Source organism: Ovis canadensis, chromosome X (assembly GCF_042477335.2).
Source record: "Ovis canadensis isolate MfBH-ARS-UI-01 breed Bighorn chromosome X, ARS-UI_OviCan_v2, whole genome shotgun sequence".
NCBI lineage: Eukaryota > Metazoa > Chordata > Mammalia > Artiodactyla > Bovidae > Ovis > Ovis canadensis.
Window position 1 is genome coordinate 65392145 of NC_091727.1, and position 13374 is coordinate 65405518.

The 13374-nt window shown below is 38.7% G+C and overlaps 1 protein-coding gene across 11 annotated transcripts in view; it reads left to right on the forward strand.

Annotated features, from left to right (window-relative positions):
- The window catches only part of TAF1 (TATA-box binding protein associated factor 1), a 70023-nt gene that overhangs the window by 2026 nt on the left and 54623 nt on the right, over positions 1-13374 (forward strand). For 8 of the 11 annotated variants that reach the window (XM_070291790.1, XM_070291794.1, XM_070291791.1 and 5 more), the window contains exons 4-14: positions 5889-6008; positions 7109-7350; positions 7747-7965; positions 8355-8585; positions 8937-9144; positions 10252-10428; positions 10773-10900; positions 10999-11106; positions 11235-11408; positions 12147-12320; positions 12549-12653. In XM_070291790.1, coding sequence (XP_070147891.1) covers positions 5889-6008; positions 7109-7350; positions 7747-7965; positions 8355-8585; positions 8937-9144; positions 10252-10428; positions 10773-10900; positions 10999-11106; positions 11235-11408; positions 12147-12320; positions 12549-12653 — 1886 coding nt within the window. The remainder of the gene's footprint in view (positions 1-5888; positions 6009-7108; positions 7351-7746; positions 7966-8354; positions 8586-8936; positions 9145-10251; positions 10429-10772; positions 10901-10998; positions 11107-11234; positions 11409-12146; positions 12321-12548; positions 12654-13374) is intronic. The other 3 variants (XM_070291792.1, XM_070291793.1, XM_070291800.1) reach the window with 1 other exon arrangement.

The window sequence follows — 13374 nt, forward strand, 5'->3', positions numbered from 1 at the left end:
CCTGCTTTTTATGTCTTTGCCTCTCTCCGTTTGTCAGCTCAGTTCCAAGTAGCTGCTATCCTTTTTATGTTCTGGGGCAGCATTATTATACTTAGGCTTTTATTCCTCATACTGGTTAGTCCCAAATTCTTGGTGAATGCCAAATAAGAATGATAATGCTTTCCTCCTTATCATCTGGTATTTGAGTTCCTGTGCGGTTCACAGTACTAATTTAGATGCTGTTTGAACTCAGTCTTTGCCCTCAAGGAATTGGTAGTTCAAGAAAGATTAAGTATCCAGTTCATATATAAATGAGCACATGTATTTATTGGTTCAGCTTCTGTTGGTCGCTCACTACCTGTATGCCAACACAGTGCACTTAATGCTTGCTCACAATATTGGTTTTCCTTCTTGGTATAAGTTGCTACATTATAGAATCAGAATGTTAGAGCTCGAAGGGATTTTAGTGATTATTCTTAACCTCATCATAGATAGACTTGAACTTCAGAGAACTTTAGAAAAATGTGGAACTTTATTAAAAGTTCTATAATTAGCTAGTGGCAGGCCTTGACTAATTAAACATTTCATTTTATTAAACATTGAGCACCCATTATATGCTATAAACTGTAATAGTATTGTACAAAGATAATAAAATCCATTTTCTGATTTTTGAGGAGTTCAGTTCTGGTCATAGTTCATTCTTTCCACTGCCCTATACCATCTTGGGACTTTTGTATGAAGTTATTCATTGTTTATTCATTATCCATTTCTTTGAATTAGATTTCAACTTGTGGAGAAATATAGGTCAAACCTTGGTAAATAGCTGAACTTAAGTTTCTTCAGAGCCAGTTAATGGATTTGAGTGCTTCTTTTTTTAAATATATTTATTTTTGTTTACCTATTTGACTGCCAGATCTTAGTTGCAGCACTTGGGATCTTCAGTCTTTGTTGAAGCATGCAAGATTTTTAGTTGATATTTAGTTGCAGCATGTAGGATCTAGTTCCCTAACCAGGGATCGAACCTGGGCCTCCTAAATTAGGAGTGCAGATTCTTCGCCACTGGACCACCAGGGAAGTCCCTGGGTGCTTCTTATATAAAGAGATTAACTACACTGTATATACAAGAAGTAACTTAGAAAAATAGAAAATACAAGCTTTACTTTCAGGAATATTGTCATCATTTGGGAAAGGCAAAATAAACGAATGCTAAATGTAATTATTCATAATAAGAAGACATAAACCAGTTGCCAGCTCATATTTCTGTATAGAATGCTTTATTTAGTTCTGAAAGGCTGCCAAACTAGCTAAGTCAGAGCATAGCTATTAGTTTTAGCATCCTGATAGACTGAGGGGAAGGTGGTAGGAGCTCTGGTTTTCAGAGAATGTTATAATTTTCAGATTTGGATTTGTTGTCATGGCTAGGGATAGTAAGGAAGAGGCTAGATAGGGGGTTCTTTTGGGTTGTATGAGTTGACTTCCTGGAAAAGGAGGATGCTATATTTGATAGTGTTGGTACTCTGGAAGCTCATTTCCAAGTTATCTTGTCTTCTGAGGGTACCTTCATCTATGCCCTTAGCTTCCTCCTTCCCTGGCATTGGCCCCTTCACACGGCTTGATTTACAAGGGTGTTTCTTTGGAATAATTAGAAGTATGTATCAGTCATTCTAGAGTCTTCATGGAGGTGAATTTTGAAGGATAAGGTTTGATGGAGAGGAGCAGCAGGACATTTTGGTTTGGTAACATGGCTTTGTAAAGGTTTGGAGATAGAAATAAGTAGTGTGAAGGTAATTGGCCAGCAGATTTTCTTTCTTTCTTTCTTTCTTTTTTGGTATTTAATTAATTAATATATTTTTAGCTGTATCAGGTCTTAGTTGTGGTGCATAGGCTTAGTTGCTCTGTGGCATGTGGGATCTTAGTTCCCTGACCAGGGCTTGAACCCACTTCCCTGCATTGGAAGGTGGATTCTATGGTGCATGGGCTTATTTCTGGATTTTCTGTCCTGATCCATTGATCTATGTTTTTATTTTTGTGCCAGTACCATACTATATTGATGACTAGCTCTGTAGTATAGTCTGAAGTCAGGGAGTCTGATTTCTCCAGCTTCCTTTTTCTTTTTCAAGATTCCTTTAGCTATTCAGGGTCTTTAATGTCTCCATACAAATTTTGAGATTTGTTTTTGTTCTAGTTCTGTGGAAAATGTCATTGGTTATTGGATAGGGATTGCATTGAATCTCTAGATTGCCTTGGGTAGTATAGTCATTTTGACAATATTGATTCTGGAAGGCAGATTTCTTTTCTTTTTTTTTTTTTAAATTTTAATTGGAGGCTAATTACTTTACAACATTGTAGTGGTTTTTGCCATACATTGACATGAATCAGCCATGGGTGTACATGTGTTCCCCATCCTGAACCCCCCTCCCACCTCCATCCCCATCCCATCCCTCAGGTCCATCCCAGTGCACCATCCCTGAGCACCCTGTCTCATGCATCGAACCTGGACTGGCAATCCCTTTCACATATGATAATATACATGTTTCAGTGCTATTATCTCAAATCATCCCACCCTCGCCTTCTCCCACAGAGTCCAAAAGACTGTTCTTTACATCTGTGTCTCTTGCTGTCTCACATATAGGGTCATTGTTACCATCATTCTCAATTCCACATATATGTGTTAATATACTGTATTGGTGTTTTTCTTTCTGGCTTACTTCACTCTGTTTTCATCCATCTCATGAGAACTGATTCAAATACATTCTTTTTAATGGCCGAGTAATATTCCATTGTGTATATGTACCACAGCTTTCTTATCCATTCATCTGCCAGTGGACATCTAGGTTGCTTCCATGTCCTGGCTATTATAAACAGTGCTGTGATGAACATTGGGGTACACGTGTCTCTTTCAATTCTGGTTTCCTCGGTGTGTATGCCCAGCAGCGGGATTGCTGGGTCATATGGCAGTTCTATTTCCAGTTTTTTAAGGAATCTCCACACTGTTCTCCATAGTGGCTGTATTAGTTTGCATTCCCACCAACAGTGTAAAAGGGTTCCCTTTTCTCCACACCCTCTCCAGCATTTATTGCTTGTAGACGTTTGGGTAGCAGCCATTCTGACTGGCCTGAAATGGTACCTCATTGTGGTTTTGATTTGCATTTCTCTGATAATGAGTTTTGTTGAGCATCAACATCAGCCATCTGTATGTCTTCTTTGGAGAAATGTCTCTTTAGTTCTTTGGCCCATTTTTTGATTGGGTCTTTTATTTTTCTGTAATTGAGCTGCAGGAGCTGCTTGTATATTTTTGAGATTAATTCTTTGTTGGTTGCTTCATTTGCTATTATTTTCTCCCATTCTGAAGTCTGTCTTTTCACCTTGCTTATAGTTTCCTTTGTTGTACAAAAGCTTTTAAGTTTAATTAGGTCCCATTTGTTTATTTTTTGTTTTTATTTCCATTACTCTGGGAGGTGGATCATAGAGGATCCTGCTGTGATTTATGTCAGAGAGTGCTTTGCCTATGTTTTCCTCTAGGAGTTTTATAGTTTTTGGTCTTACGTTTAGATCTTTAATCCATTTTGAGTTTATTTTTGTGTATGGTGTTAGAAAGTGTTCTAGTTTCATTCTTTTACAAGTGGTTGACCAGTTTTCCCAGCACCACTTGTTAAAGAGATTGTCTTTTCTCCATTGTATATTCTTGCCTCCTTTGTCAAAGATAAGGTGTCCATAGGTGCATGGATTTATCTCTGGGCTTTCTATTTTGTTCCATTGATCTATATTTCTGTCTTTGTGCCAGTCCCATACTGTCTTGATGACTGTAGGTTTGTAGTATACTGAAGTCAGGCAGGTTGATTCCTCCAGTTCCATTCTTCTTTCTCAAGATTGCTTTGGCTATTTGAGGCTTTTTGTATTTCCATACAAATTGTGAAATTATTTGTTCTAGTTCTGTGAAAAATACCATTGGTAGCTTGATAGGGATTGCATTGAATCTATAGATTGCTTTGGGTAGTATACTCATTTTCACTATGTTGATTCTTCTGATCTAGGAAGGCAGGTTTCTTAAGCACTGTACCACCAGGGAAGTCACCCATAGAGCAGTTTGACAGCACCTTTCTGTACACATTACTTGGAGTTTCATGCTGTAAAGAATTGTAATCTGATATAGATTGTTGAATAAGAGGGAGGGTAGTATAATGAAAAGAAGATGAACTTTGGAGTCAGAATGTCATAGGTTCAAATCCCAACTCCATATTTAGTTTGACCCTGGGAAAGTTGCTTAGTCCCTGAGGCTTGTATTTCTCATTTGTAATAATCCCTCAATTTTCTTGTCTGCTTATGTGTGTTAATAGTTACCTCATTAATAAGACTTTGGTGGGAATTTAAGTTCATTATCACATGGTATGAAATCACCTACATAGAACAGTGTCATGGTAGGAGCTCCTTAAATGTTGCTTGTCTTCCCTTCCTAAATGCAAATGAAAAGGGATACTTGTTGCTTTGGGATTTTGATTAGGAAAAGGGTAAAGGGGGACTTCCCTGGTGGTTCAGCAATGAAGAATCCACCTGCCAATGCAGGGAACATGGGTTTGATCCCTAGTCAGGGAAGTAAGCCCACATGCCACAGCTATTGAAACCCTCTTTTTCTGGAGCCTGCATGCCTAGAGCCTGCTTCAGGATGAAAAAAGTCACCACAATGATAAGCCCGTGTGCTGCAACTAGAGAAGGCCCACACAAAGCATCAAAGACTCAGTGCAGCGGAAAATAATAAAGGAAAAGGATAAAGAGGCCAACTAACTGAGAGACTGTTTTTGTGAGCTAGATGTAAAGTTACCAAAAGTTACCAAGGTCTGGAGTAGGGTGACAGTTGTGGAAAATGATAGGCAGAGTCAGACTTTATAGTTGCTGATAAAACATCAGTAGGACTTGGTAAGTGAGGAAGTGTGTTGGAAAGACACAAAGACACTGTTGTTAAACCAGGCTTAAATTCTGACTTTGTTGCTTAAAATTATATGACCCTAAGGAAGTCACTTAACTTCTGTAGCTCAGAATAATTTCTGCTTTGTAGCATTACTGGGAGGATTATAGATAAAATAACTAAAAATACCTGGCACATAATACCTGGAGCCTAGAAGTTGCCTAATGACTGCTATTAATGATTTACTGGAAAAAATGTGTTGTGTGTAAGAGATTGTTGAAGGAGACAGGAGGCTAAAATCGTAAGCTGGGAAAATGAGGATGGAGGTGGTATTGATAGTAACAAAAGGGAATTAAAAAGAGTTGAAGGATATTTCAGTGTGATAGTGAAGTATAATTGTTGAATAGCTGAATGGAAAAGCTCTTTAGGCAGCAGAACATGCAGTACAATTGTAGAGGGGCTAAGTCAGGGCAAGACATACAGATTTGGATTTAGTCTAGATAAAGGCAATTCTTGAGAAAGGGAATGGAAGAATTTTATAGAGGAATAAAAGCAGAGTGTTCAGGACAAAGTATTGAGTGATGCCAGTGGTTGAAGGTTAGTGGAAGGAATAGCAGGCTACAGAAGTCAGACAGAAAAAGTGTCAAAGACTTGGGAGGTGAGAAAAAAGTCCAGTTTTAAACTGACAGAGAAAGAAGATTATTAAATTTAATTATGAGGTTGAGCAGGTTGAAAAGAAACAGTGTTTGACCAGGAGAAAGAGCAGAGGTTTTATTAATAAACAGTTCTTGGGGGCTCCCTAAATTCCTGTATGAGATATACGTAGTGTTACAGCATTTGGCAATATGGTGTCATCTCTTTCTGAAGGCAGAAGCTGTGCCCCTTGTGTATTCTCAAGGAATCTGCATAGTTTTTCATATGATGCTTTAAAATATTGAGTGACGAGGGAGCTCAAGGTTGTTGTGTGACATTCTGGATATTGAACTTACTTTCTTGGTATTATTAGATTATGATGAGGATGACTATGATGCTGATTGTGAAGACATTGATTGCAAGTTGATGCCTCCTCCACCTCCACCTCCAGGACCAGTGAAAAAGGATAAGGACCAGGATGCAATTGCTGGTGGTAAGTAGAGACTTACTTACTTTTATCTAAGGAGCAAGTTCTATTTCTGGTCCAGATTTTTGGCATGTTCATAGGGGGCTATTCAGATTAAGCCACTAGCAAATGATACAACTTCTATAAGAGATTCATACAATTTTCAAATTTCAGTATTAAAGGTAAAATTTAAAACATTTGACAATAGTATTTTAACATGGGCTCAAGAAAAAGTAGTTTAGGTTGATGTGGTTCTCAAATCTGACTGCCCATCATAGTTACCTCAAGTCTTCAAAAAATTGCAGGTTTCTGGGTCTCACCCCTGGAGAATCTGATCCAGAAGATCTGGGGTAGAGCCCAGGGATTTCATAGAATTTCCTCAAGTCATTTCTGATGCAGCTGATCTGTACTGGTATTTGGAAATGACCTGTCTGATGATTCTCTTTAAAAAATGATTAAATGAGAAGGTACCTAGAATGGGTATAAATCATTTACAGCCAGTTGTCAGATTCAGAGATTTCAAAGGCAGGGACTTATCTCACCTCTTCCTATGTCTGCAACTGTGGTAAGTAATCCTGTTCTAGGCTAGAAGGTTGGGGAAGAGCAGTGTCTTTGATCTCCAGTGTTTTGAGGCTTATGTCAACCTAAATGTCTCCTAGGAGAGTTTTAAGCCCTTTCCTTTTCAGTCTGCAGGCTAAATAGCATTTGGTAACTTTGTGTCTTAGATTTTGTTTTACGCTAAATAATTTCATGGTTACCCTGTGGGCTTAAATGTTTCCAGTTTATGGGTCCCTGAATTGGGCAGGAAAAGGCCTGATTGGTATATAAGTGTTATGTAATTTTTCTATTGGTTACATTTCTTTAACCTAATATAGAAAGTAGTAAATGTAGTAATAGTGTTTGTTTTCTCTCATCACAACCCCAGGGTACCAGGTACAAGGTGAGTTGTGGATGGTGGGAGATAATGAGTTGGAATGAGTTTTCTGGGTTGCATACCTAGTAATCTGGGTGCTTAGAACTGTATCCCCTGCCATTGAGCCATGCTTAAGCCTAGAGTGGGTGTTGGCTGAATTTGAGGAAATATGCTCACAGTTACATGCCAAAGGGGTTTCTCTTCCTTGTTGCAGTGTCTGAAGATGGAGAAGGCATCATCTTGCCCTCCATCATTGCCCCTTCCTCTTTGGCCTCAGAGAAAGTGGACTTCAGTAGTTCCTCTGACTCAGAATCTGAGATGGGACCTCAGGAAGCAGCACAGACAGAATCTGAGGATGGAAAGCTGACCCTACCATTGGCTGGGATTATGCAGCACGATGCCACCAAGCTGTTGCCGAGTGTCACAGAACTTTTCCCAGAATTTCGTCCTGGGAAGGTACTTTTGGTAGAGAATGCCTTCATTCCAAACCACTGCCCTCTTGTAAATATTGAGTTGTGTTGTTGAGATATTGAATATAGAATGAGCAGAAAGTAAAGGTTTTCTTATTCAGTGATACTGTATTGGGTCTTTTTTTAAGTTTTATGCCTTGGTCATATTAATACATGTGATTTATATAGTTCTCATTAGGAATTGTCCTTTCCATCTTAAAAGAACTAGTCCAAATTATTAAAGAATACTTTAATTTCTTGGTTGGTGTTGTAAATCTGAGTTTGGCATTTCTTGATCCCTCCCTCACAGTTGAGTAGACTTCTCAAAGGAGTTCTAGCTCAGAGCTACTGTCTTCCTATCTGACATTGGGTGTCTTACATAGAAACATGTTTTGTGTTCTAGGTGTTGCGCTTCCTACGTCTTTTTGGACCAGGAAAGAATGTCCCATCTGTTTGGCGCAGTGCTCGGAGAAAGAGGAAGAAGAAACACCGTGAACTGATACAGGAAGAGCAGATCCAGGAGACGGAGTGCTCAGTAGACTCAGAAGTCAACCAGAAATCTTTGTGGAACTATGACTATGCCCCACCACCACCTCCAGAGCAGTGCCTCTCTGATGATGAAGTAGGCAAAATAGAGATCTGGAATTAAGACCCAGGAGGGCAACAAATGAGTTCTTCCTAGCTTATGTCTAAATTGAAAGCAACACCTTAGTGTCCTGTGCCTATTATCATTAAGTAATCATGATTTCAGTCCCAGTAGCTATCCCTTCCCTGTTGTAATAGAGAAGTATTTTGGGCAGGCAGATGGTGATATACTGGTGAATAGGAAAGTTGAATGATAGGCAGAGTGTGCCATGATACACCTCCATTGTTTGCATTTTAACCCCAGTCCTGTTCAAGAATCATCCTTATGGCTTCTCTAAGTTCCCCCTCCTGCCCATTAACTCCCTATAGCCTTAGGGCATCTGGGATCAGGATGTCTACCTCCTCTTCTACTTTGTTCTGTTACAGATCACAATGATGGCACCTGTGGAATCCAAGTTTTCTCAGTCAACTGGAGATACAGATAAAGTGACAGACACCAAACCAAGAGTGGCTGAGTGGCGTTATGGGCCTGCTCGACTGTGGTATGATATGCTAGGTGTCCCTGAAGATGGCAGTGGGTTTGACTATGGCTTCAAACTAAGAAAGATGGAACAGGAACCTGTGATGAAATGTAGAATGACGGACGTAAGCAACACGGTATGTAAGAAAGGAATCACTGTGCCCAGAGTCCTATCAGTATTACTTTACTTTTCAGTTGGGGAGACACTGAGTAGGGTTTCTTTGGTGGGAAATTGAGGTGTCTGAACCTTTTGTTTGGTGTGGTATATTGCCCTGGCAACTTGGCCCTATTGCAAGGATTCTTGTTTGTGAAATGAGTGTTGTGCCAGACTAGGAGTGGGAGGAGGCAGGTATTCCTTCATTATCAGGTGTGTGTCTCTCAAGTCAGGACCACATTTGATGTATCTGATTTATCTGCTGTGGGATTTGAAGTGCGAACTCTGACCAGTGACCATTCAGGGATTTGTTGTTCTTCCCCTACTTCGGTAGGAATACAGGATACCAGAGGAAAGCAGTGGCACCGATCTTCTGGCTGATGAAAACTTCCTGATGGTGACACAGCTGCATTGGGAGGATGATATCATCTGGGATGGGGAGGATGTCAAACACAAAGGGACAAAACCACAGCGTGCTAGCCTGGCAGGCTGGCTTCCTTCCAGCATGACTAGGAATGCTATGGCTTACAATGTTCAACAAGGTTTGCATCTGTGCCCACTGTGTCCAGCACACTGTCCTTCACCTCAGTCATCCTAAGTAAGCTTAGCTGTGATCTTTGCTGCTGAGGGACAGTGAAATGTTTTAGATCTGAGCCCTGATTCTAGTCTGTAATTTTTTTTTACACTATTAATGAGCTAGGATAGACTCTGATTTCTCATTAAAAAATGTGAAAAGTACTTTGAAGTTAAAAATATTTCTGAGATATAATAATGCTTTTATCTTTATAGTCTACTTTTATTTCCAAAGGCCCCTTTATCATTCTAGAATTTGCTTTTTCCCTCCTTAAGTACACATGCACACACACAAATGGTATGCTATGCTTAATGTAGAAAACTTTGAAAATACAATGCAGTGTCAAAAATAACTGGTAATTCTAGAGACTATCAGCTCTACCTTTTTGGTGTATTAGGCTTTCAGTGTTCTATCCTGTATGTGTATGTAGCTGAGCTTATTCCTAGAGGTACAGTTTTACGTGTTGTGCTTTTTACTTAATGTTATTTTTTATCATTTAAAATTCTTCATAGACATTTTTAACGACATGGGAAACTCATTTTAAATGGGAAAAAAAGCCCAGATGTGCACACTATATAAACAGGAAATTTACTGTCTTTTCCAAATTTTCTTACGTTAATCTGGATTTCTTTTGTAATTCAGTGGAAAACCAAAAATGTCTTATTTTTTAAATATAAGAAATAATTTTTTTCTTTTTTCCTTCCATTCTATCTATAAACACTATTGGTTACATAGTAGTCATATATGGATATCTTCATATTTTTAGTTATTATTGTATTTTAAGTATACTTTATTACATTTATTGTTAGCATATCTTACTGTATTATTTATTACCATAATTTGTTTAATCAGTCCGATGTTAAATATTTGGTGGTTTAAATTTTGACTATTATAAAAAATACTGCAGTGAACATTTTTGTCTGCAATATTTTTTAAAAGTGAGAAATACATTGTTTCCAATAATTTCTTTTTCAGTAGCTACATGAGTAACTACTAGCGGAGACTCCTTTTCCCTTTGCTAGAATTGAAGGGAGCATGAAATGTTTTGTTTATTCTTTCCTCATGTTTTGACTAGGTTTTGCAGCAACACTGGATGATGACAAGCCTTGGTACTCCATTTTTCCCATTGACAATGAGGAACTGGTATATGGACGCTGGGAGGACAATATCATTTGGGATGCTCAGGCCATGCCCCGGTTCTTGGAGCCTCCTATTTTGACACTTGATCCCAATGATGAGAACCTCATTTTGGGTATGGTACTGGCTGGGTCAGTGTTCCTTCTCCATAACTGATAGCTTGCTGTCAGCAGGCAAGAGGAAATCAGAAGGGTTGGGAAGGTCAAGACTGGATGCTTCTAGATAGCAGTTTGAGACAGCAAAGTTGTGGCTGTCAGTTTCTAATATTGTGTATTGTTTTAGGAAAAACTCATAATGTAGAAATGTTGGATAGTACCTTGGAGATGTTAGGAGTGTAGTTTGGTTGGACTAGAAGTGGTCTTGGGGGAAATGAAAATCTGTTTAGAAATTGCAAAGGTGTCAGTAGGACAGGTGAATCCTCAGGGATAACAACTCCAGGGTGACTTGTTTCCTCCTTAGAAATTCCAGATGAGAAGGAAGAGGCTACTTCTAACTCTCCCTCCAAGGAGAGTAAGAAAGAATCATCTCTGAAGAAGAGTCGAATTCTGTTAGGGAAAACAGGAGTCATCAAGGAGGAACCACAGCAGGTCTGTGAAGGGAAAAGGGATTTGGTGTTTAGAAGAACAAAGAAAGGTAATGAAGAAGGGTAGTCTGACTAAGGTTTATTTGATAACCTGTTCATTAGAACATGTCTCAACCAGAAGTGAAAGATCCATGGAATCTCTCCAATGATGAATATTACTACCCTAAGCAACAAGGTCTTCGAGGCACCTTTGGAGGAAATATTATTCAGGTAAAAGTAGCGTTTTGTTTTTTTTTTTTTCCTGTGGTGAATGCAAACCACTGCTTTGTTTTGGTGTAGACATGAGTAAATCTTTCTTTGACTGGAGTTCAATTTGAACCCTTATATTTCTATCTTAGCATTCAATTCCTGCTGTGGAGTTACGGCAGCCCTTCTTTCCTACCCACATGGGGCCCATCAAACTCCGGCAGTTCCATCGCCCACCTCTGAAGAAGTACTCTTTTGGGGCACTATCTCAACCAGGTCCCCACTCAGTCCAGCCCTTGCTAAAGCACATCAAAAAGAAGGCAAAGGTATGATTGAATCTTGGTTAGAAAAAAAAAAAAGCTGTAAAAGGCATTGGAATACAAATGGGGGAGATGGACTGGATATTAGATGCTTTTAGGAAATTGTCTATTTCCTTAGAAGTGATAAAATATTATTGTGGTTATTTAGGAGAATGTCCGTATTCTTGGGAGATGCATGTGAAAATACAGTAAAGTGTCATGATAACTTCAACTTTAAAAACTGGTTCATGGCCTACCCTGATGGTCCAGTAGTTAAGAATCCACCTGCCAATGCAGGGGACATGGGTTCAATCCCTGGTCTGGAAAGATACCATATCCCACAGAGCTGCTAAGCCTGTGCACAACTACTGAAGCCTGCATGTTCTAGGGCCAGTATTCTGCAACAAGAGAAGTCACCCACAATGAGAAGCCCACACACCACAGTGAAGGAGTAGTCCCCACTCACTGTAGCTAGAGAAAGCCTGTGCACAGCAACCAAGACCCAGCTTAGCCAAAAAGAAAAAAAGGAAAAAGGTTTCAGCAAAAGCTATTGATAGTTATAGCTAAAACAAATACGGTAAAATATAAAGTAATATATAAGTGGTAGCATAATAAGTGTTCATAGTTTTGACTTTATGCCTAAACATTTTTGCAATAAGATAGGAAAAAAAGCAAATAAAGTTTTTGATGTTTCAATGAACAGTATCACTGTGTGTAATTATTGTCCTGTCAGTAGCTGTACTGTATTCTCCTTGTTCTATGCAGATGAGAGAACAAGAGAGGCAAGCTTCAGGTGGTGGAGAGATGTTTTTCATGCGCACACCTCAGGACCTCACAGGCAAAGATGGAGATCTTATTCTTGCAGAATATAGTGAGGAAAACGGACCATTAATGATGCAAGTTGGCATGGCAACCAAGATAAAAAACTACTATAAGCGAGTGAGTCTTCTCAGAAAAATCTTTGTTGTTAATAATTGTAGTTAAATATTCAGCTACCATATGTGAACATATATATATATTTTTAATACTAGAAATTTAGTGGAAGAAAGGAATGGTATCTGTTTTGCAGTTAGTAATATTAGTAGAATGCTATGCTCATGGAATGTTTTATTTAGGCTTATTGATTATGTTCTGGGATAGTAACTGGGTCTGTTGCATTCTTTATAGAAACCCGGAAAAGATCCTGGAGCCCCAGATTGTAAATATGGAGAAACTGTTTACTGCCATACATCTCCTTTTCTAGGCTCACTCCATCCTGGACAATTGCTGCAGGTGAGGAATTATTTCCTACTATAACTTTTTCCTAAGGAAATTGACAGATGAGCTAGTCAGCCCAGAAAGAACCAATTCTGTTTGATTGAGATACTGTTTAACTAAAGTATGGGAAAGAACAATATAAGCTAAAAATTATTATAATCCAAAAATTTGTTTTTGCATCTTTTTATTAAAACTGGCTCCTTATTATGTTATTCTATAAGTTAATTTTAAATAGTCTTTTGGAAATACATAGTGGTAAGAAGTCCAAAAACATCTGGGTAGCATAGGGAAGTCAACTGGATTAATAATTTACTGTAGTTAATTTATGAATGTTTAATTTGTATGTGTAAGATTGGTATATTTTGAGTATTGAACCACACCCCAGCTATAGTGAAATGGTTTTTCCCCTGTCTGTTCTGATGGGTATAGAAATGCCTCCTGGTAACCTAGCTTTTACATACTTTGTTAAGGGAAGGTATAGAGGTCCACGAATGCTGTGAGGAAATCTTTAGCACTCTACTACCTTGTTTCCCCCTGACCCCCTCCCCAGTTTATTTCCCTTGGCAATCTTGACCAATTTAACTGTTCTTATACCTAGTTTATCCCATTGTTTCTATTGCTTATTCTCTTAAAGCATCTACAAAGCACATTTTTTTAATCCTTTGCATCTATAGTCCATTTCCACCAGATTTTGAGTATCACCTTCATACTGTTCCTAGAGTTCCTGTCCCTATAA